Source organism: Lacerta agilis, chromosome 5 (assembly GCF_009819535.1).
Source record: "Lacerta agilis isolate rLacAgi1 chromosome 5, rLacAgi1.pri, whole genome shotgun sequence".
In the NCBI taxonomy this organism is placed as follows: Eukaryota; Metazoa; Chordata; class Lepidosauria; order Squamata; family Lacertidae; genus Lacerta; species Lacerta agilis.
In genome coordinates, this window is record NC_046316.1 from 41,157,519 (window position 1) to 41,179,610 (window position 22,092).

A 22,092-nucleotide genomic window follows, 5' to 3' on the forward strand; every position below is an offset into this window, starting at 1 on the left:
TAGAGTTAACTCCTTATTAGCAAAAACATGTTCTGCACAGGAGTGTCAGGCCTATGAGCACAGCAACTCATCTCTGGTAGGTCTTGCCCCCATGAAGCAGTTGCTGATATTGAAGGTTTTCCGCCTCTCCACAGCTGCCAAAGTCCCCTCCTATCCAGGGTATTTTCCAAGCAACCAGAGACTATGTCTGTGTGTTGCCAATCTTTCCTCCGCCCTTTTCATGTCTCTTCTGGTTCTGGGAGACAATGGAGGAGGTGAGCTTGTTACAGCAGGAGGGGAAGGCACCATGACTCTTTACCATCCTGCCTCATCTCTGCCTCTTGGCTTCTCTCCTCCCAGCCTCCTGCTTCAGCTTCAGCTTCTGAACTTCTTTCGTGCCACTGTCTTCCCAGCTCAGTAAGCCTGTGACCTCCTCAGCTTCCAACACCTCCTCTTTTGAGTCTTCTCCCTCTCTCCTTGTGATCACTCACCATTGTCCTACCACCACTCCCTGGGTTTTGAGCCTTCTTCCTTGGGTGTTTCCCAGCTGGTTCCTCCACCATTCTTCTGTTCTTCTGTGCCCAACCAGTCTAATATAGGCAGGATGGTGTGAGAACTAATTGTCCATTTGGATTTCAGCAGAGACGGGGCGGGGGGGGGGTGGTGGAAAGAGAAATGGATAAAGCTGCTCATATCCATAGAATGAAACAACAATGTCCTTGATAAGCTGTTGTGCAAGTCTAGCACTGCAATGATAACAGGGTAAGTTCTGTGCCAGGCCATCTTTGCCCAGAGCATGGACTGAGGCAAATGGGAAAGGGTGACTTATATCTACTGCTTTATAAGTCATGGGAAAACTTTACTGTTGGTGCTGTCAGTTATGTCAACTTGCTTTAAAGAGAAGGCTAGGCAAGCCAGACACTTTTGCAGAACCTCTTTAGCACTGAGGAGGGATGTTGAGTGTGGTCGACCAAACATGCTTAGAATTCTTCTTTAGACATACAAGATTAACACATGAAAATCTGAAGTGGAACTGTATGGATGTTGGGTGTGGGTTTGTATATGGGCCCCCTTTCCATTTTAAGCCCACATGCATTTGCCCCACATATAAATAGGACTTTGGTCTCAAGTTTGCTTATGCCATACCTTCCAATACTTCTATTATGTTCTCACGTTCCCTATTTTAAAAAAGTGTATAATCTATGAAAACTTCACACATTTGAGTTTGATGGAAATATTGAGTTTTTTTGCCATTTTTTGTATAAAAAAATAGCATGCTTTTGGCTTTCCCTCTTTCTGTAGCTTAGTTGCTTTTAGGCTTTATAACCCAACCAAGTTATTGGCGTTCAATAATATAATATAATATAATATAATATAATATATATAATATAATATAATATAATACTCTTTTAGAGTACTATCATTAGCTTTCTTAGGGCTTTCAGTTTGTCTGAAAAGGGGCTGTTTTCCCTTTTCAGGCTTTGTTTTATTTCAGTCCTTCTGTCACTTTCACACTAGCCATTGCTTGATGACAATTACTGAAGCATGTCCCTAAAAAGTGATGGAAACAACTTTTTATCAGCTTTATTTGGGGAAAATGTGTGTGTATATTTCCTAGTAGCATCCATTGACAATCTCTCTCTCTCTCCTTCTCTCTCTCTTTCTCTCTCTCTCTCTCTCTCTCACACACACACACACGCACACACACACTTATCATAACACAGTTATATTTGGAGAAAAAGTATCTATATATGCTCATTAGCATTAATTTGCGTCTCGGATCATCACAACAATGGGACGTGGGTGGCGCTGTGGGTTAAACCACAGAGCCAGGGCTTGTTGATCAGAAGGTCAGCGGTTCGAATCCCCGTGATGGCGTGAGCTCCCATTGCTCTGTCCCAGCTCCTGCCAACCTAGCAGTTTCGAAAGCACAAAGTTCAAGTAGATAATAGTACCGCTCCGGCGGGAAGGTAAATAGCGTTCCATGTGCTGCTCTGGTTCGCCAGAACCGGCTTAGGTCATGCTGGCCACATGACCTGGAAGCTGTACAAACCGGCTCCCTTGGCCAATAAATTGAGATGAGCACCTCAACCCCAGAGTCGTCTGCAACTGGACCTAGTGGTCAGGGGTCCCTTTACCTTTTACCATCACAACACTGTGTCATGGAAAGGTTTTGCTAAGGAGAAAATCAGTTTTGTAGGGGGAAACAATAAAGAACCAATTCCTGCTTAATCATATGCATTTTTACTCAGTTGTATGTGCTGCTAAGCCCAATGAAGCTTGCTCTCAAGTAAACAGGCAGAGGGTTTCAGCCTTTCCTGGTGAATAGTTACCGGTAATGTACTGTAGATATCTGAAAAGTCCTCAGATACCACTTGATACTCTATTAAAAAACATTAATCTTCATCAAATATTTGTCAAGTCACAGTGCCCTACATCCTTTCCCCACCTTTTTCTTAAAGGGCAAGAATCCTCTGAGTTTTAAAAATGTTGAAATTGGTATAATTACCGCCAAGAGAAGAGTGTAAAGAATACTGTTCTTCATTTTTGTTTTGTTTTGCAGGAAAAAGCATAGAAGATGAAAAACGTATTGCTATAAATTCAGTCTTGAGCAAGAACAATTTGTATGCCTTGCTTGAGTAGCTCTTGAATCATGTGCAAATAAATCGTTGCTGTTATGGAACAGAATATTTCCTTTATCCTCCCAGACAGCCAATATTGTATTTCTCCAGTCAAAAGGGGATACAAATGTAGTGGGTGGGAGGGTCACAAAGAGAAGCTGCTTCAACATAATGTTTAGGCAGTGAAGCTATGGGTTTTTTGCTTTAAAAAATGTTCTGTAGCCAAAGAATGAATTGAAGCAAATATTTAAAGCAATGCTGCACCCTAATTCCTCTCTTAGAGATTAAAAGGAAAATATTGGCTGCTGTTCTCAAGCTGCCTTTCCCAGAGTTGCTCCATTCATGTCAGTAGTGGAATTTGGCTAGCTTTAGGATTTTGTATTGCGAATGTTCAGTATTAATAGTGGTAAAAAGGGCCTTCCTGCATGAATTTATTCTGTTGTTTTACTAAAGGAGCATTGGTAACTTGGTGGCAGCCTGATGCTCAGAGTTATGATGCACAATTCTTAAGGAAGAGTCCCCTATAAAGGCAGCATCTATTCTGAGGTTTGACAGCTAGGTGGGAGAATTTGCTGAACTCCTGTGGGGTTTAATGTTTTGGAGCTTTTGACTCCCATCTTATCCGTACACCAGGGGTTGAAGCACTGAACATATTCTGCTGTATATATCCAGACACTGGTGTGTGCTCTGAATACAGTCATACCTTGGGTTACGGCTGCTTCAGGTTGTACGATTTCGGGTTGCACACTGCGCTGAACCTGGAAGTAACTGAACCGGTTACTTCCAGGTTTCGGTGCTCGTGCATGCGCAGAAGCACCAAATCCGCTTTGCACATGTGCAGAAGTGCCGAATTGTGTCACGCGCGTGTGCAGACGCAGTGGCGCAGGTTGCAAACCCTGAAGGTTGCGAACGTGCCTCCCGCATGGATTGCATTCGCAACCCAAGCGTCCACTGTATACCTAAAGCAGATGCAGAGCTTTTACAAACAGCATTGAGGGTGTTGACTACTTTCTTAAAGTAGCTGGCATGGCAGGAACCCATGTTGTTGAAAAGAGATGCAAAAGCCACGTGCCCAAGAGAAAGATATAATAATCTTTAACTTCAGTTAGAACTGGGTCAAAATTGAAACTCATCTTCTGTTGTATCTGCTGCTTTTCTCATAGACAATGTAACTGGTAATGTTCATTTATCTCATCTCAGTTCTGTGTCAAATACACTAGATCTGCAGTCGACATGGCCAAAGGGATTTTGATGTCTGAGACGCTAAATCCAAGCAGTGCCCTCAGCTGTGATGGTAAAAATAAAACACAAAGCCAAATAGTCAACAATTTTCTGCTGTAATGGCAGAATTTGGATGCACCTCCCACTTCTTATAGGTCAGCCACATGCTTTATTAGGAAACCAGTAGAATTGGCAGGCACTACTTCAACAAACATACAACAGTTTATGGATCAAACTATAAAATTCTTACAGAGCCAGTTTGAGGGAAGTTTCATTCACTCCTCATTTTCAGCGTGTGAGTCTAGTGACAGATGATGGGGAGCATAGACACAGCTTTTAGCCTTTCATGTTACAATTTATTTTTCTGGGTTATACGTTGAACCCTTTACATTATGGAATTATAAGCATTTGATCTTTCTTGGCTCCTTCTTTATTAAAGTAAGCAGTAAGAGCAGTTCAGCAATGGAACCAATTTCCTAGAGTTGGTGGTTTGTCCCTTGCTGTGGTCTTCTAGCAGAAGGCAGACAACCATATATTGGGGATTCTCTAGATTTCCTGCATCGAGCAATGGGACTGCAAAGCACCTTCCAACTCTTATTGTTTTAATGCAGCCTGCAACCACGGTAGTTTAGCATTTTCTTTTTATTTTATTTTATTTTATTTTATTTTTTTAATGTTAAGAAACTTTATTGAAATTTTAAATTAAAATATACAAATCCATAAAACAAATTGAGAAAAAAATACATACTAATCAAAACAAGCAAATCATACTCCCATAACCCCTCCCCCCTCTGACTCCCCTCCAGCAACATTTCTTCTTCTGTCATAAATCCTTTTCTCAATATGCATTCTGTATTATCATTCTTTATAATACATTTTCTTATCCTCTTAATCTTTATTTTCCCTTTATTTATCTCCATATCTCTTAATCTAGACATGCAAGCACATCGTCCCTTGAGTAATGTTTGGCCATATATTCCTCATAACATGTCCATTCATTTTTTAAATTTTGCTTTGATGTATTCCTTATTGCCGCTGTTAATTAGTAGTTTAGCATTTTCTTAAGCAAGGGCAAAAGGTAAAAATGGTTGCTGCCAACCTTTTTGTTAATTGATAACCCTATTTAATTTGGAATTAGTCATTGAGAATTTGACTTCGACAGCTTTGCCTCAGGTTCGGTGGCCATGATTCAATAAACATCAGTAACTGGGCAAAATATTCGCTTGCTACTTAAAGCAAAGGACACGGGTGGCGCTGTGTCTAAACCACTGAGCCTAGGGCTTGCCAATCGGAAGATTGGTGGTTCAAATCGCCACGGCGGGGTGAGCTCCTGTTGCTCGGTCCCAGCTCCTGCCAACCTAGCCACTCGAAAGCACATCAAAATGCAAGTAGATAAATAGGTACCGCTCCAGCGGAAAGGTAAACGGAGTTTCTGTGCGCTGCTGTGGTTTGCCAGAAGCAGCTTAGTCATGCTGGCACATGACCCAGAAGCTGTACGCCGGCTTCCTCAGCCAGTAAAGTGAGATGAGCGCCGCAACCCCAGAGTCGTCCGCGACTGGACCTAATGGCCAGGGGTCCCTTTACCTTTACCTTTACTTAAATCTATTTGTACTACCTTTAATGAGACATGGATAGTTTTGCTGGCATTATTTCCTCCCTCTTTTTTGCCTTTGTAAAAAGGAACTTTCTGTGTTGTACTGATTTTTAAAAGCTTTATAAAAGAGAGAGGGGGGGAGGAGAAAAATAGTGCTGGATGCAAAATTTAGAAATATAATAAAAGGAAATCTACACTGATTTGATTTTGGCATCGTTGTTTTAAAATATAAATAGCATCATTTGTTACGAGAGCTATGTGACTTGTGCTTAATAGATAGTTAGGAATAAGGACATTTTGCTGCACTCTTCCTTCCAAAATGGATCATCTAATTTTGCACTTGGGAGGTGCTGAGTACAAAAGTACCAATGGGAGATGGATAGTGTGCTGGAATGCTGGAGAGGAATGAGTGTCCTTTGCTGTACTGCTGGTTTTGCTCCAACCAGGGGTGGCGGGCTCTACTATATCATTTGCACCACCTGCCACACCAGCCTCTGGGGGACCTGTGGCCTTTCAGATGTGCCTGTATAAGGTGGAGCTCCAACTCCCATCAGTCACAGACAGCATGGCCAATAGTTGGGGATGATGGGAGTTGTAGTCTGGGCCGAACTCAGGGTGTTACTATTGCTGTATAAAGCCCTGAACCGCTTCGGGACAGTTTACTTGAAGGATTGCCTCAGCCCATATGCACCCATTTGACCATTTGGATCTGTGGAACTGGCACTTCTTCAAGTTCCACATAACGTGTGTTCTGCACTTGCAAGAAATCGGTCCTTTAGTGTGGCAGCACCTATATTTCAGAAGTTCCTGCCCATTGATATTAGGCAGGTGTCTCCACTGTCTTGTTTTTGCCTCCTGCTAAACCCCCTTTTTTTCTTTCAGCAAGCCTACCCAGACACGGAACTTTAGCATGCAATTTTGACAAGTGTTTTAGAACTGCTGATTCTATTTTCTGTTATATATATATTTATGTAGCTAGTTTTGAATGTTTGTTTCTTAATGGCATTTTTAATTTTAGGCTATCCATTGTAAGCAGCTGGGAGGTCTTCTGACAAACTTTCATTTATTGCAATTGGACATTGGTTAAATAAAATATAAATAAATAGGGCAGCAACATACTGAGGGCCACAGGTGTGCCTCCTGTGATCTATAACACCAGCAACAGATGGTGGGAGAAGGGGCTTCCTTCCTATTATGCCTAAGTGGGTTGTGGGCTGCTTCTCTGTTCTGGCATTGCTGTGGGGAAGTGGGGTGTAAATGTTTGCTGGTTTGTTTGCAAGAGAACAGTGGGGCTTGGTGATGAATGTTCTACATCGTCACACCAGCTTAGGTGTGGGGGAATTCCTGTTAAATATGACTACTTTGGTGGTTTCTGAGGCAACCTTTCTGAGGTGAAGTGGGCTGTGGTGCTCTTAGGAAACAAAGAGTGTGAGATGGAGGCTACAGTTAGGAGTTCACGCCTTACGCAAATCGATATAAGAGTTCTGAAGAAACAAAAAGGAACTCTGAGGCTCCTGAATCAGGATTTCAAGCTCTTCAATCTGTCAGCGTTGTTTCCAAACTTGTATGCCTCACCTCTTCCTGTTATGAAGTGTCCACATAAAACAGATTGTCTAAATGACTAATTGCTATGTACGTATAACAGGAAATAATTTGAGTGAAGCTCTTATTCCATTTTGGTTGACTACACTTTGCTCTTTCGGCTAATTAATCTATAGAAAGAAGTTAACCCCCCCCCCCATTTTGCATCAACAGTACCACTCTCCCTGAAGATTGTGTGTGATAGGGGACCCTTGCATTGGCTGGTAAGCTAGCTCTGATGTGAAATCTTAATGTGTCATCTGCAGGACTGAATCGGGGATGCTGGCCTGTTGTTTTTGGGTTTTTTTGACAGAAGCAGACATGTATGTGTGTGGGAGTAGCCACACCCTGACTCTGCACTCTCTAGTCTCTCCTCAGCCCTTTCTTATACTTGATGTTTGTTCAAGTGGTGCCAAGTACAGGTTATCCAGTGTCCTCGGGGAATAGCTGCGTAGGTCTGATGAGCAAAGCAGATTTTCAGATGAGTGATTCCTTATTGGGCAGAGGTGCCAATTTCTGGCCTTGATCTTTCTTAGGCCTGTTGTCTTTTTCACACACAAAACACACATGAAAAACACTTGAATGCACTTTATTTGTCCCAGGTATGCATAGTGAAGTTGCACACTCATTTTGGACACAGAAAAGGGCATTTTCCTATCATTCCAAAATCAGCTAAATGATGTCACGAAGCGACAATTCAAAGCAAATGTTTTCCAGGACGTGATCTGGCCATGCTTGGGCATGTTTGGAAAACATCGCCGCAAAGAATTACAGGAAATGTCACCTCTGTCCAGAATGATTTTGGACTCTCAGTTTCTTAGGGAACATGGAAAAATAACTTTGATACCTTTTGTGTTACCAAGGACAACTTGGCAACCAAGCATATTCTATTTACCAAGTGGCATGACTGGTAGGTCCAGGCCAATTTAACCATATACTTTTTCAGTTTTACATCAGTAAAGGAAGGTTTTAGCACCTGTATTTCTAAAGACCATGTGTGTGTTGGAGCAGGAGATGGCGTAGGGAGAAGACTCAAACCATCTTGCTTTGTGGGAACTTTGTGCAAAAGGATTTCAGTTACACAGTGATATTGCTAATTCATTCTGATCTCAGCAATGTTCTGTTTATTTTATTTTGTATTTATTAGTAGTATTAGAGGGAAAGAGCAGTGGGAAGGCTTGTCACCCGTCCTATGCCATAGGCTCTAGAATTAAAAACAGAAAATACCAGTGAGACCTGCAGCAAAATATTGCAGCATGTTTCAGTATGTTTTTGGTTGTGTATCTGTGTACGGGCACACACAAATGCTTCTAAACCGCAGACTTCACCTAAATAGGCTGGTTCCTCTCTCTTGTTTTGTCTCCATTTCTTCAGCACAGTGGCACCGAGTTCATTTTTAGATGAAGCAATGTCATACCATCTAAAACAAATAAGTGGATTGTTGGGAGGAGAGGAATGCATGTACTTATTTCCTTAAGAGGAAAAAAAAAAACTTTTAATTTTGGGGAAAGGCTTTTTTATCTTTTAAGATTAAGAAACAAAGAAGGCTTTGGAGAAAATATTAACCTGTTCATCTTGGAGCAAAATGTTGGGTCCAGTATGCATGTGTGTAAGCCACAGACCTTGCTTTATTCTGATGAGGCATATTTTGTGCTGTCATTTCATTTTTTTTTTCAACCTAGATGCTTTATCTTTGAAAATCTTTGTGTGTATGTGTTGGGTGCAGCAGGAAAGCACAAGTGGTTTCTGTGTCATCACTGCCAGCTAATTACTGCCATTAAACTCATTCTACAATGAGAAGCCACATATTTCATAAATGGAGTGTGCAATGGAAAGTACAAACTGCTGGTTTCCTAACACTCTTGGCGTACCAGGCAAATAGTACACAAGGAAGTAAATTAAATGCAGGTGCAAGAGATCATGATAAAATATTGGCAAAGAAAACTCTGCACTGTGTGATCCAAACCATTTTGTATGCCCAAACCCCACCCAGACTTCGAAATATCACAAAGCCTATAAAGACTTTGAGTTGCTGCAGTATGTTGTTTTATATAATTTATGTCACAGAAAAAGATCATAGACCCATTTCCCCCATTTGCCCTATTTATTTGATAACTTATGTTTTTTATTATGATCTAACAGTGTTTGTTAAAATTTAAATGTAATTATTAAGATATCAAGTATAACTGGCATTGATAATGTTTGTTTTTATGTCTGTGCCCCTCCATTGAGTGCAGGACTGACTATAGCACCCATCATGCCTGACCACACTGGTTGAAGCTGATGAGAGTCGGAGTCCAAAAATATGTGAAGGGTTACAGGTTCCCCACCCGTTATAGAACAATATCAACATAACACCTGTTGAGCAAGCAGCATAGTGCATCTCCTTCATAATCAGCTTCTGAAATAGTTCTTTAGTCACAACGGAAAATTAAAATTCACAACCACAAGTGGAAAACAACCTCTACCTGCAGTTGTTACTAATGGAATACCTGCCAATTCAGCTCATAGGTAATACCTAAGTTTGGCTGGCTCCAACTCCCAAACTTTTCTGCAGGGGAAAGCTGCATTTACATCAGTAGGCCTTGTGCCAGCTAAGGAATAGTGAGCAAGAATATTAACGCCCCCCCCCCCAAGCCATTGACCTAGCTTTATATATGAAGTCTGATCCTATGAACGACACTTTCCTTTTTTTCAAAATGCCCTTCCATACTGTTCCATACCTTCCAACATCTTGAGTCGCAAAACCGGGATGCATGTCTTCCCCTCATGCTCCCACGTGAGCCATGTAACGCACACAAGATCATGGAGCCCAAAAGGGCTGCTGTACCTCGCAAACGATAAAACAGGATTTCCTTCTCCCCCCCCCAAGACTTTTTTTGGGGGAAGAGTCTACCATCCCCTGGAGCAGATTTGGGAAGTGAGGTCTGCTGAGAGAGAGAGACCCCGAAACTTGAGTCCTTTATTTCTAAGTGGTGGTGTAGCTTTGGAAACTTGGAAGGAGAAAATGTGTCTTGTGTAGTGCAAGGCTGTGAGATTTTAAATCTCATGGTACTTATCCCCATAATCCTCACCCTTACTAGAAACTATTAGAGGAATTTGTGCAGGCCAGCTCCATCTTTCCCTTGCCTCCAAAGACTTGACTGATAGACTCGCACAATCAGCCCAACTTCTGGTTTCCTTAGGACCCTGTTACTCTTTATTTTTGGTGGCTCCATTTTGCTTGCCAACTACAACCACCCAAGTGAAAGCTCTGGTAACTGAAAACAGATGCTTCAAAATCTCCAGAGAGTTCACAGTCTATGAAACTGAGGCCTGGAAAAAATAAAGATGAGGAGTAATTGCAGAATTGTAATCGGCAGGAGTTCTGTACAAATAAAGTATGGATAATCCTTCCAGTTATCTCTGTAGTAGAACAGAGTGAACATCTTTTTTATTTTTATTTTTTAGTTTAGTTCAACGAAATAATAGAAACATTTATGTCTATATAGGACATTATTTATATATCTTCAAATATAATTTTAATTCCAGTTTTCTAATTTCATATGGGTTTTTTGTTATTAGTGAGTGCTGTCACTTCCTGATTTAAGGCACTGCAGTACAGAAATAAAAAAAAGAAAGCACACTTGGGTTAGCAGCACAGCAAGTGCTCAAAAGAGCAAGAATATTTTGTTTGCAATGGTGACACCAGTATTGTCTAGCTGCATCAGAGTTTACAAAGTTCACACTAGCCAGTGTCTGCTTTAGCTGAATCATTGTTAGAAGTGCTCCAGTTTTCTTGCAGTAGTGTTCTAATTCATAAAACTAGGTCATCAGCTAGTGATCAGCTCTGTATTCTTCTCTATTTAGCCATTAATTCTAACCAAGGCCTGCCAGTTCTTGGTTCTCTATCTGTATATTTTCCTTCCAGATGTCTTCAAGGGCATATGAACTTTGTTTCTCATAGAAAGACCAGCTCAGAATCCAAAATGTTGGCTTTCCTTCTCAGTTTTCCTGTGGTATAATGTTCTTGCTAAAGCACACACAGGTGATGAAAGTACAATATTCTGATATTTTCCCTGAAACAATTTTGAGGACAGTACTGACATTTTTATATTGCCGTTTTTATCATGTGCAGCTATGGCTGGGTGAATAGTCTATTGCATCATGTCACCTGATATTGTTTTGTAAGAAAAACATCCTTAGCCTGTGAGCCACTGGCTTTCCCTGAATAGACTATAGAACCACAACACTGATGACCTCTAAGGTGAACTGCTCAGGTTATTGTTGTTTTCTTTCCAATGAAGACTGAAAATGTATAGGCCGAAAAGCTAAACTGATACCAGTGGCAGCTGGTGCCCACTAGACTTGCAGATCATGGAGGTGTGGTCAATGGGGTCAGTGGTGTGTGATCAAGCTGTCTAGAGTAGCCACTTGCATATTGTCCCCAAAAAGAATACACATCAACAAAAATTAAGGTGAAAGACAACATTGGTTTGCATAGAATTGCATATGCTAATTTGTATGTCTATAAAAGCTTATAAATAAATACTATAATGGTTAAACCAACCACTGCATTTAAGAGAATGCAGGCAAAGGGATAATTTATTTACTGAAGAATGGATGTATTAGTGCAACAAGGCTCAAGATAATATGCAACCATATGTATTGTTGGAAACTCTTTAAGGAGTAACTATTGGTCTTTACATATAATACTTTGTTTGCTTATTTATTTATGCTTGCTTGAGAGTTTGTATGCTCATTTATTAGTTTATGCTGCATCTTTACTTTTTTGTTTTGTTTTGCAAAGAAAATTGATAAAATGAAAAATAAGAGTAGAACTCATCTCCTCATAGTAGGGAAGACTGTGGCCAGGTGATCTGTCTGTGTCCAGCTGCAAAGAGTCAATGGGCAACTTCAGGGCCTCGGCCTTCCCTTCTTATGGTTCTAAAGCTTTTGAATGTCCATGGAACAGACACCATTTTAAAGAGAGGACAGTCTTCTGTAAAGCAGGACACTTGGCCATCCTAATAGAGTTCCTCTGTGTAAGCTTCTGGCTGCATCACCGCTGCAGTAATTATGTCAGCATGGCAGTGTAATAAGGCAGATAATCCCTTTAAAGCGAGAAAACAAGTCAATTTTGGACATCATAAGGAAGCATCTAAATAGCAACAGGAAGTGCCAGCCAACACTGTACACAGAAAAATTGTGTCTGATGTAAAGGATAGTGGCAGTCAATAACATTGGCAAAGACAGCTGGGAGGAGCATATGGAGATTGAGTGAGGAGGGATTGTATTCAGATTTTGAGTGGAAAACCTCTAAATTGTAAAATGGAGACCTTGGGGGACAGTGGTATGTTTTAGAAGACCTCATAGGGTTTGTTCCCTGCCCTCATCCTAGATTACAAACGGAGGGCAGCAAGAATGATGAGGACTTTCACATCATTTGCTGATAAGAGTAATCTTTTTTTTCTTGGCACTTATATTGTCACCATCTATTGCTTCACAGGCTTCTCTCCTAATAAATATCCACAGTATATGTGTGCTAGCTTGCACACACACACACACACACACACACACACAGTTAGAATCATCTTATTAAAATCTCCATCGCCCCAAGCTCTGAATCCACCATGTATATATTCCCCCACTGAAATAGCCCTTTCATTTATCCAAATTGTTAGGATGTTGAGGTTGAGCTACATTCAGTGGACAATTAAATTGACTTGGGTTTGATCATAAGAACGAGCAACACTGGTTTCTAAAAATCAGTTTTTATTTATGGTTTGTGCTGAATAGGATGTTAAGTGGGCTTTCAAATATGGTTAAAGCATATTTCATGCATTAGCAGTTTCAGTTCCAATCTTTTGATTTCCTTTGTCTCTTGAGAGAGAGAAGGAAAAAGCATCACTCTCAGATAATAGCACAGAACCCGTTGTTCTCCACCGCTTTTTCGTGGCTTATTATTTAACAAAGCTAGTGTCAGGCACATTTAAGTCAGCAAGCCTTAATAGCTGTCAACCACAGCAGATGTAGGTGAAATGCCGAAATGAGTAAGCTGCCTATGGTGAATTATTATGTAGTTATTGTTTCAGTGTCTTTTTGCCCACAAAACACTTACTGGGGGTGGGGAGGAAACCATCTATTCATACGTTTTTCAGAGCTTTTTAGTTATGCAAACCCCCCCCCCATTCTAATAATTGTTCTGTTTTCTCTTTGCCATAACTGGATCAATGGATAAAACAGAAGTCGGAAGTTACAGAGCAAGGATCGCTATATGAATATGTAGTCTTGTATTCACAAGTTGCTTTGAATCCAGTGCATAATAGTAAAGGCAATATGTTTATGTCAAATATCTTTTTGTTTAACGGGAGAAGAGGATTTCTACCCCCCCCCCCCAAAAAAGGAGAGGTTGCTGAGGCTTACAAACCAAAGCATGTACATGGTTCAAAAGACACTTAGGCTTCTTCCGCCATGCCCACCAGCCCATCCTTGTTTTTGTATTCTATGGAAAGAGGATCTAGTGATGGAGCTGACAGCACAATCCTATACGCACAGACTGTTTACCCTAATCACCTCTGCCTTAGTCAAAATTGCCACCAGAAATTGTGAAAGGTAAAACACATACTCATACACCTGTCAGTGCCTCCAGATATTCAAAATAGATTCATATTTATTTAGTTAATATTTTTTATATAGAATCATAGAATTGTAGAATTGGAAGGGACCCCTGAGCATCATTTAGTCCACCCCCCCCCTGCAATGCAAGAATCTCTACTAGGTCATACATGACAGATGGCCTGCTTAGGAACCTCCAAGGCAGATTGGTTGTTTGCCAGACCATCCTATATCGGGACCAGACGTTAGGAGAGAAACCTCCACATACAACAGTTTACTACAGCACAGCTGTAATAAGGCTAGTAAACATGGTTCTTTTGCAGTTTTTCTTCTGTTAGATCCTGAAAGATCTGCATTGTGCTTCCTTTATATTTTAGGACCAAGTTGCCCCATGCCCTTTTGTAAGATATAGTCTCTAGTGTGTGGATTTAGCAATATGGTCTCTCGGCTACTTTGCTTTACTCCAGCCTTCCCCAACCTTGGGTCTCTGGAAGCTCAAGCTGGCTGGGAATGATGTGGGGAAGCTAAACAGAATGCATATGGTAGAGTGGTCAGCAGGTAGCTTTGCAGAGGGGGAAAGGAGAAAAAAAAAGATCGAGTGCTGCTTGATTTGCCTCTTTTAAAAGATTTATAGTTGCACATGCAAAAATAAAGTTGAAAGAGACAGGTATCCTGTGTCCTTTTGTATGGACTCACTAAAGCTTTTTGTATTGTAAAACGTGATGTCTGAACCCTGAGGGTCATGGCAGCGTGCCAGTAAAATTAGCTTCTATTTCTGTTTCTTTTGTCTGGTGACCTGACCTGAGAATGCTCTGTTGGCTGCAGTGAATATGGTGGGAAAATAAGTGACATCTAAACATAGCTGTAATTGCTAAATGTGTATTTCTTGCTTTGCATTGTGATCATTAAAGTGAGGGGGGAAACAGAACTGATAGCTGTATCCAAAAACAGATCTCAGCATTTTGATGGATGGGTAGTGTGGGATCTGTCTGTAAATGCTAGTTGAAGAAGACAACAAGGGGTGGGCATGCAGTTCAGGACATCCTTCTGTGTGGGGTCTTAAATATGAACCTTTTGACTTTAAACATTATTATATTACTGGAAGCATTTTATTATTTTAGTCATTGTTGGTGGAGCTGTATTACCCTAGCGGCTTATAATGATGAATAGCCTGTTTGTTTTTCCAGATTTAGCCCTACTTGTCTTCATCATTTTGGGCATAATCATATTAAAATTTAACAGTGATCGTTACATATTCAATACAAGTTTCTGTTTACAAATCCAAGTTATAAAATTATGACTATCCTTGTGATAGATGGTCTTGCTTGCTTGCTTGCAAATAAGTTTATCCATACACACACCTAATAACTAGCATATGTTGATCTCCGACCTAAGTGTTTTGGACTTGCAGTGCCCTTTCAGTTTAAAAAAACAACTCACTTCTTCCTCATTGTTGCCATTGAGTCCAGTGTGTATTCAAAATGGCTTAACTGTTTGCCTTTTATTCATGTTTGCATGGAAACAAAATATAATTGTGTTTGTTTCCTATGAGGAAATAGAACAAAATACAGCACCAAAACGCTGCTAGATAACACAGCAGCCAGCCTAGATCTTCAAACTGCTGCAGACCTGCTCAAAGAACAGCAGCTGTGCCTGGATGAAAGTGGGTCTTATTGAAAAGATGGCATTCTTAGCCATGGAGAACATTACGTCTGTACTGCTACTGTTCATCACAGAACAAAGAACTGACATCAATTTATATAGGCTGAGCAACTTCAATGTTTAATACTGTGCCTGTCTTGATTTTTGACCCTCTTTAAACTCTTGCATTCACATTAAACCTTTATGTTTAAGTTGTTGTTTTTAAAGTCAGCTCAATATATTTTTACATTAAAGGAGTTTGTTCATGAAAAAGGGGGGCACACTGCCGCTTGTTTTTCAATATTTTCTGCTGCTGCTGTTCCTTAGATAACTAGCTTGTTTGCCCCTCTGTCCTTAATCAGTTACTTGTCAAGCCAAATTCTAACAATTAACTAGTTTATAGCGAAGTGTCCCATGAGATATATAGTTTTTGTTTTTGTTGTTGTTGTTGTTTTAAATATGGCAGGTGAACCATATTGCTAATTGGTGCTAACGAATGTATATCATTTTATCATTTCCAAATTAGAAAATGACAGATGGAGAGATCTCAGTAGGAAATGTCCCCTTCAGATCGATCAGCCAAGCACCAGCATTTGGGACTGCCTGCCTGACAAAAGCGAAGAAAGCACCATATGGCAGAGAGAGGCAGCTAGCACATGCGCAGTGACCAACTTGATCAAAGACCTCAGCCTCAGTGACCGCAATGGCAATCCCTCAGCACCTCCCAGCAAACGCCAATGTAGGTCGCTCTCTTTTTCTGATGAGATGTCTAGCTGTAGGGCTTCATGGAGGCCTATAGGATCAAAGGTCTGGACTCCTGTAGAAAAGAGACGGTGTTACAGTGGCGGAAGTGTCCAGCGCTATTCCAATGGATTCACCACCATGCAGAGAAGTTCAAGCTTTAGCCTTCCTTCCAGGTCAAACACTCTTTCCTCATCCTACGACCAGTCTGCATTTAGCAACAGATTAGGATGTCAGCCATGCCAAGGAATGAGAAGGTCAGCCACTTATGGGCAGGCGAGTGATATCTGGGGCAGCGACCATGGCTCTGTAGAAGGTGGCAGGGTTGACATCCAGCGGTCTCTCTCCTGCTCCCATGATCAGATTTCTTTTTCGGAATATTGCCAGCCCTCAGCCAGCAGCACACCTGCCTCAACCCCAGAGCTGACAAGGCGCTCCAATGGGCTTTCCCGAAGCCGGTCCCAGCCATGTGTCCTTAACGACAAGAAAGTTGGAATTAAACGACGGCGGCCTGAAGAAGTAAAGGAACAAAGACCTTCACTGGATCTTGCCAAGATGACCCAGGTAAGGGTTAATTGCATCGAATGGTTAGGCCAAACATTTACAAAACACATAAAGTATGTATTTACATTATAGACAGTGTGCAACACACTGATGTGGTAATACTGTGTAATTAACAAAAGCGGGAAGCTGGTTGACCCCCCCCCAAAAAAAAACCTGGTTCAATTGTGTGTTTTGTTTTGCTTGCTTGGAGTAGAGGTAATTGTTTCAGGCCTTTCCTTTTATTAGTAGGAGACTGATAGTTTTTCTAATGGATTTGATATTTAGGATCATAACCACTAGCCCTCCATGCCCTAATATGAAAGGTTTTTCTTCTGAAAATTTCTTTATATTCATAATCTGTAACTCACTGGTCTTCAACTGGTGGGTGATGGCCTGATCCAAGGGCGGTCACAACAGGAGCATGACCACCATGCACTTATATGGCAAAAGATTAAGAAATAGGTCAACCCAAATTCAAGTTTGGGTTAAAAGTGAGCTCTGGGTCTGAAAAAGTCGATGGCTGTTGCATAACTTTAGATAGCTCAGCCTTATATGAATGAAATGGTGTTTCCTATAGATAGGCAGCATAAGCTTCAGCAAGAAATGGGTTGGTTTTTAATTAAAACTAACTTATTGTAAGAAATTGCAGAAGAGGTTATTTCAAGCACGTGCTGTGGGAAGCCAAGGAAAACCTGAAGGGTACTTAGTGTTTGTTTTATTTCTGGATGAATTCTCAAAACTGGGGACTTTGCTCTCTATGAGTGTTGACTTCAAGCAGTCTTGTCTTCTGTAATTTTCCACCTCTTTATTACGTTTCATTTTCAGTTGCGAAACAGAGGTCAAAAATTTCTCCTTTAGTCAGGAATCCAAAGTGTGAGCAGACAAGAGATCTGAAGTGCACATCAGGGAGGATGTTGCTCCCATAAATTCTTAACTTTCAGAATCCATTTGTGAGATAAGTGGCCTTTAAAATTGTGTGGTACATAACTAAGCTACAAGAACCCTTCGGAGAACAGGACTCCAAACCAGCTTCATCTTATTACCTAATATTCACGGGTTTTCTTGCATTTCTTTTGTCTGTAATTTATAGGCATACACTTGTTGATAAAATAAAGATACCCCTGTGCTGAACAGAGATAAACTAGGGTTTAAAGATCTGATAGCTTCCCCAACCCTCCAGCAGCAGTGCATTAACACTGCTTTATTGGCATAATTCCTGTTTTACTTTATTGATTTCTGCAAGCCAAAAAAAGCTCCCCCTATCATTCACTTTTCACTACCTGTACTACTCTCAACATTGTTGCATGCACTTAAAACAGCTGTTGCACTGCAGTGAAAATATGATCCTTTTCCATTGTTTGTATTGCTTTGGATTACAGTGACACTTCCTTAAAAAATGGTGCCAGATCCTCGATTTCAGTTGTATGCCGCCTTTCCATAATCAATATGGCTCAAGATGAAATGTGCTGCACGTGCTATTTTTGTTAGCTATTTTTGTTAACAGTGACTCTCCCAGGCAGGTACAGCTGATTAGAAAGCTGCAGTTGTCCTCTATTTCCCCTTATCCAACACAATGACTTTTGACAGTGGAAACTCGTTTATTTTCGTTTTATAAGACCGTGATGCTTTGCAATACTTTTACGACTCTATGGGTGATTGAATAAGTTCGTTTTCTTTTGTGTTTATGGGAATGCTTTTTTCCTTCTCTAGAGAAGTTTGAGAGATAAAAAGGGTAAGAAAATAACATGCTTGGGTGATTTCAGGGGGAAACATACTACATTATACTGCTTGCAAGTCCCCCTTTGAAAATGTGTGTCAGTGAAATTTAATATGCTAAGCTGCTTTATTAGCTAATAAACTGGATAGGTAGTAAAAACAACCTTATTATTTTTTACGAGTCCCAAGTTGAAATCACACAGCTAGCATCACTGAAGGCCTTTTCATTTTCTTGTACTTGTGGAAACAGTTTAAATTATATAGTCATTCATGTTTGTACCCAGGTATATATAGGTTGTTTCATTTGCTCCAGGCTGGTATCCAAGGAAGTGGTAGAGGCTGGAAGCAGGAGGTGTAAAAGGGACCTCTGAATGAAACAAACCTATGTGGTTGGCTTAGTTTTTCATCTGCAGGGCTCCAGGTACATCAGGCATATATTAAAGCAGTACATTGGAGGCTTATAATTGCTGTAGCATTGTAAGCAGCTCTGGAATAGAGTTAAGTGTCCATGATTCTGCAAACATGTGTCCTCTTAGAATTGTGATAGGAAAATTTGTGGCAGAAATTTCTGTATTTACCAGGAAAAGTGTTGGCAAGAGAGCAGTAAAATGGAACCAGTGACACCTTCACCGCCATGTAGATTACCATGGTTATGAGTTGGATCATGACAAAGGGTACTTTTGGATGGGCTGTGAACTTGAATGGAGCAGTGTGTGTGTGTGTGACCCTTTTCCTAGAGGCCAATTGTTCTTATAAAAAATGTAAGAGAAAATATTTGAAGGGCCTCCTATCTTCTGCCAGGCCGGCAGAAAGCAGCTTGGAAGGGAAGAGATTTTGATTGGGAAAACAACCTGTAGGGAAAGAGTTAATCAATCCCCACACCATTCCAATCAAATTCACAGGCTCCTACAGCTGCATTGAAGCAAAAAACAAAAATGTCAGTAGACATCCCATGCATCTCCCACCTCTTTGGACCTGAGTAACCCCATGTTGTAAGCTAACTTCCCTCTGCCTGGGATGCTGAAGAAAAGAGAAACACACTCCTGTTTAGAAGATAATTTGTGCAATTACTTTTAAGTTGCAGTCTTTGTTGTAATTATACTATTGTGCTTTAAGCTAAAAGCCCTTGCTTTATGCATCTAGATATTCCCCAAATTACTTCCTCTTCCCCTATTAATTTTAGTGCTTTGCTGATCTGAATCCAAAATACTTAGATATTCCCACATTTTTTCCTAGCAATTGTCAGGCAGGAAGAACAGAGCTCAGCCCCATGCTAACAATTGGGTACATATAACAGCCATATTGTAAGTACTGTTTTCACACTCTAAACATACTTGGCGTTTGAATGTGCCCCCAAGCAGTGATGGTGCACTATATCTGACAGTGACGAAGAACAGCACAATATGTTCCTCTGTACAGCAAGGTTCCTGCTGTGCAAGACAATACAAAATCTTTTCTACTGCATCTTTGTAAGTGAACAGCCCCTCTTGTGTGGGTCCTTGTGTGATCTAACCATCTGCATGGAGGAACTAAATAAATTATTCCCAAATGGTGGATCGGAGTCCTAGAAAGCCCAACATGATGGAATACTACAAGGAGGCTTTCAGGCAAAACAGATTTCTGAGTCATTGTAATTATGATCAGGCTTTTTCATTAGACGAAGCTGCTTTTAATGAAATGCAAAGAATCAGTCACCTTCTTCTAATTTGTACTAAAAGCTATTTTGATCATGGTTTTTCCATGCAGTGCCTTCCCTTAAATCCACCTTAAGGAGGACCAGGAAACATTTTTCATCCAAGGATGGGCGAAAACCAATTAGGATTCAAAAGACCAAAACAAAAAACAAAAAAACCCAAACAAACAAACAAACAAACAAACAACAACCACCCCGAAAAGTGTGCTATGGTTGAGATGTGAATAGTTTGGAGAGAAGGGACTAGGAAACAGTTTTCCTTTTCACAGACATGCTAAAGCTAAATGACTTATGATTAATGTGTCTCACAGCAACATTATTCTTTCTGTACTGTGCAGTCATCGCCACAGAAAGTAGCAATTGTGATTCCCAGTGCTGTATCTTCATCTCAAATTGGAGAGCCAATGTGGTTTCCTGACAAATCAGGAAGTCCTCAGTTAAAGTTACAGGTAGGTAGCCGTGTTGGTCTGCCATAGTCAAAACAAACTAATTTTTTTTTTAAATTCCTTCCAGTAGCACCTTAGGGGTATTACTCAGAAGGGTGGTGGGAATGGGTGATTGGCTGATAGGTGTGGAATATCAGCCAATCACCCATTCCCACCCCCCTTCTGAGTAATACCCCTCCCCACTCTCTCACTATATATTAGGGTCTGATGACTTTTGTTTCAGTGTATCTGAAGAAGTGTGCATGCACACAAAAGCTCATACCAAGAACAAACTTAGTTGGTCTCTAAGGTGCTACTGGAAGGAATTTTTGTTGTTGTTGTTGTTCATACAGGGTTGGTGCAAGGAGAACAAAAAAAGGTAATGTGTGTGGTTTTCTTTGAAAGTCAGTGCTATGCAATTGCTAAGCTCTATTAAATGTAGGGAATCGTAATTGTCAGGTTAGTAGATCCTCATGGTTGACTTAAGCACTCAACTTTGGGAAGCTTCTCAAAAGAGATAGTGTTCCTTGTACTATTATATGCTTTAGGCACCTGGATCTCTCCAATAATGAAGGCTGTTTGGACTACTGGTTTGAGCATATAAGGTCTGTTCTTATGTTTTGTTCAGTGTGACTTTATTTGTTGCATGCATCCCAGACGTGATCCATCCTGCCCTTTAATAGAGCAGTTCATCCCATAGCATAGTAATTTTTATTTTTCATGTTGTGCCCCCTACAGTGACAAGCATGGCTGCTGTGCAGAGCTGCATTATCACACAAGGACTTTAGAAACATGTTTACATAATGAAAGATCACACACCATTGAACTGGGATTTTTACAAGCATTCTGGTAGCAGTACAATGAAGCCTTTTACAATTGCTGGTGAAAAGTAGAATTTTGCCTAAGGCCGTGGACTAATTTAGGAGACTGGAGCTCTTGTTCTCAATTCTTCCTTAGATTTTTCTCAATGGCCAGAGGCAAATTGCTCAGCTCCCCCCCAAAGGATTGCTGTGAGCCTGAGCCTATTGTTGTTTGTAAGGATCAGCAAGGTTCCTAGAAAGTGCACTCTGTATAAAATAAAGCAAACAAATTATTACAGGAAATTCTTGATGGTGTGTGTGTGTTTTTAAGGATCCCAGCATTAAAGCAGGAGAAGCACAAGGAGTGACCACACTGTATGATAATGTGCATTCAGTGTTGGATGCAGGTGCCTTTTGGGGGTGCTGTGTGCATGACGTCGTCTCTGTACCACAGTCTAAAGTAGAATGCCGAAAATGCACTTTTCAAGTGCTTGTTGTGTACTTATGTACAGAGTGCTTTCTTAGATCACCTCCTTTTGGGGCAGACCTACTCATGTTGCAGGGCTGTGCCTCTCCCTTCAATATGTTTAACTTGTCTATGAATGAATTTGGTAAAATAGGAAGCAGTAAAGTAACTTAGCTGTCTATCTGTCTGTCTGTCTGTCTGTCTGTCTGTCTCTTTCTCTCTCTCTCTCTCTCCTCTGTATATCAACATACCAGTTTCCAGACCCTCTCTTTCAAAGATTGTGAAAAACCTCCCCCCTCCCCTTTAAAAAGAAAGGTCTGTTGAAACCCTAATTGAGGAGAGAGGAATAGAGAACACACACTAGTTCTCACACTAATTTGAAAATGTGACCACCCATGTTTACAGAAGACACAGATGATATTTATTTCACAAGATTTATATACCACTTTATTGTAAAAGAACCTCAAAGTTGTT

The 22,092-nt window shown here is 40.7% G+C and overlaps 1 protein-coding gene across 4 annotated transcripts in view; it reads left to right on the plus strand.

Annotated features, from left to right (window-relative positions):
- FAM53B (family with sequence similarity 53 member B) overlaps positions 1 to 22,092 on the plus strand; it is a 112,446-nt gene that overhangs the window by 40,469 nt on the left and 49,885 nt on the right. For all 4 annotated transcript variants that reach the window (XM_033149454.1, XM_033149453.1, XM_033149456.1 and 1 more), the window contains one exon: positions 15,761 to 16,539. In XM_033149454.1, coding sequence (XP_033005345.1) covers positions 15,761 to 16,539 — 779 coding nt within the window. The remainder of the gene's footprint in view (positions 1 to 15,760; positions 16,540 to 22,092) is intronic.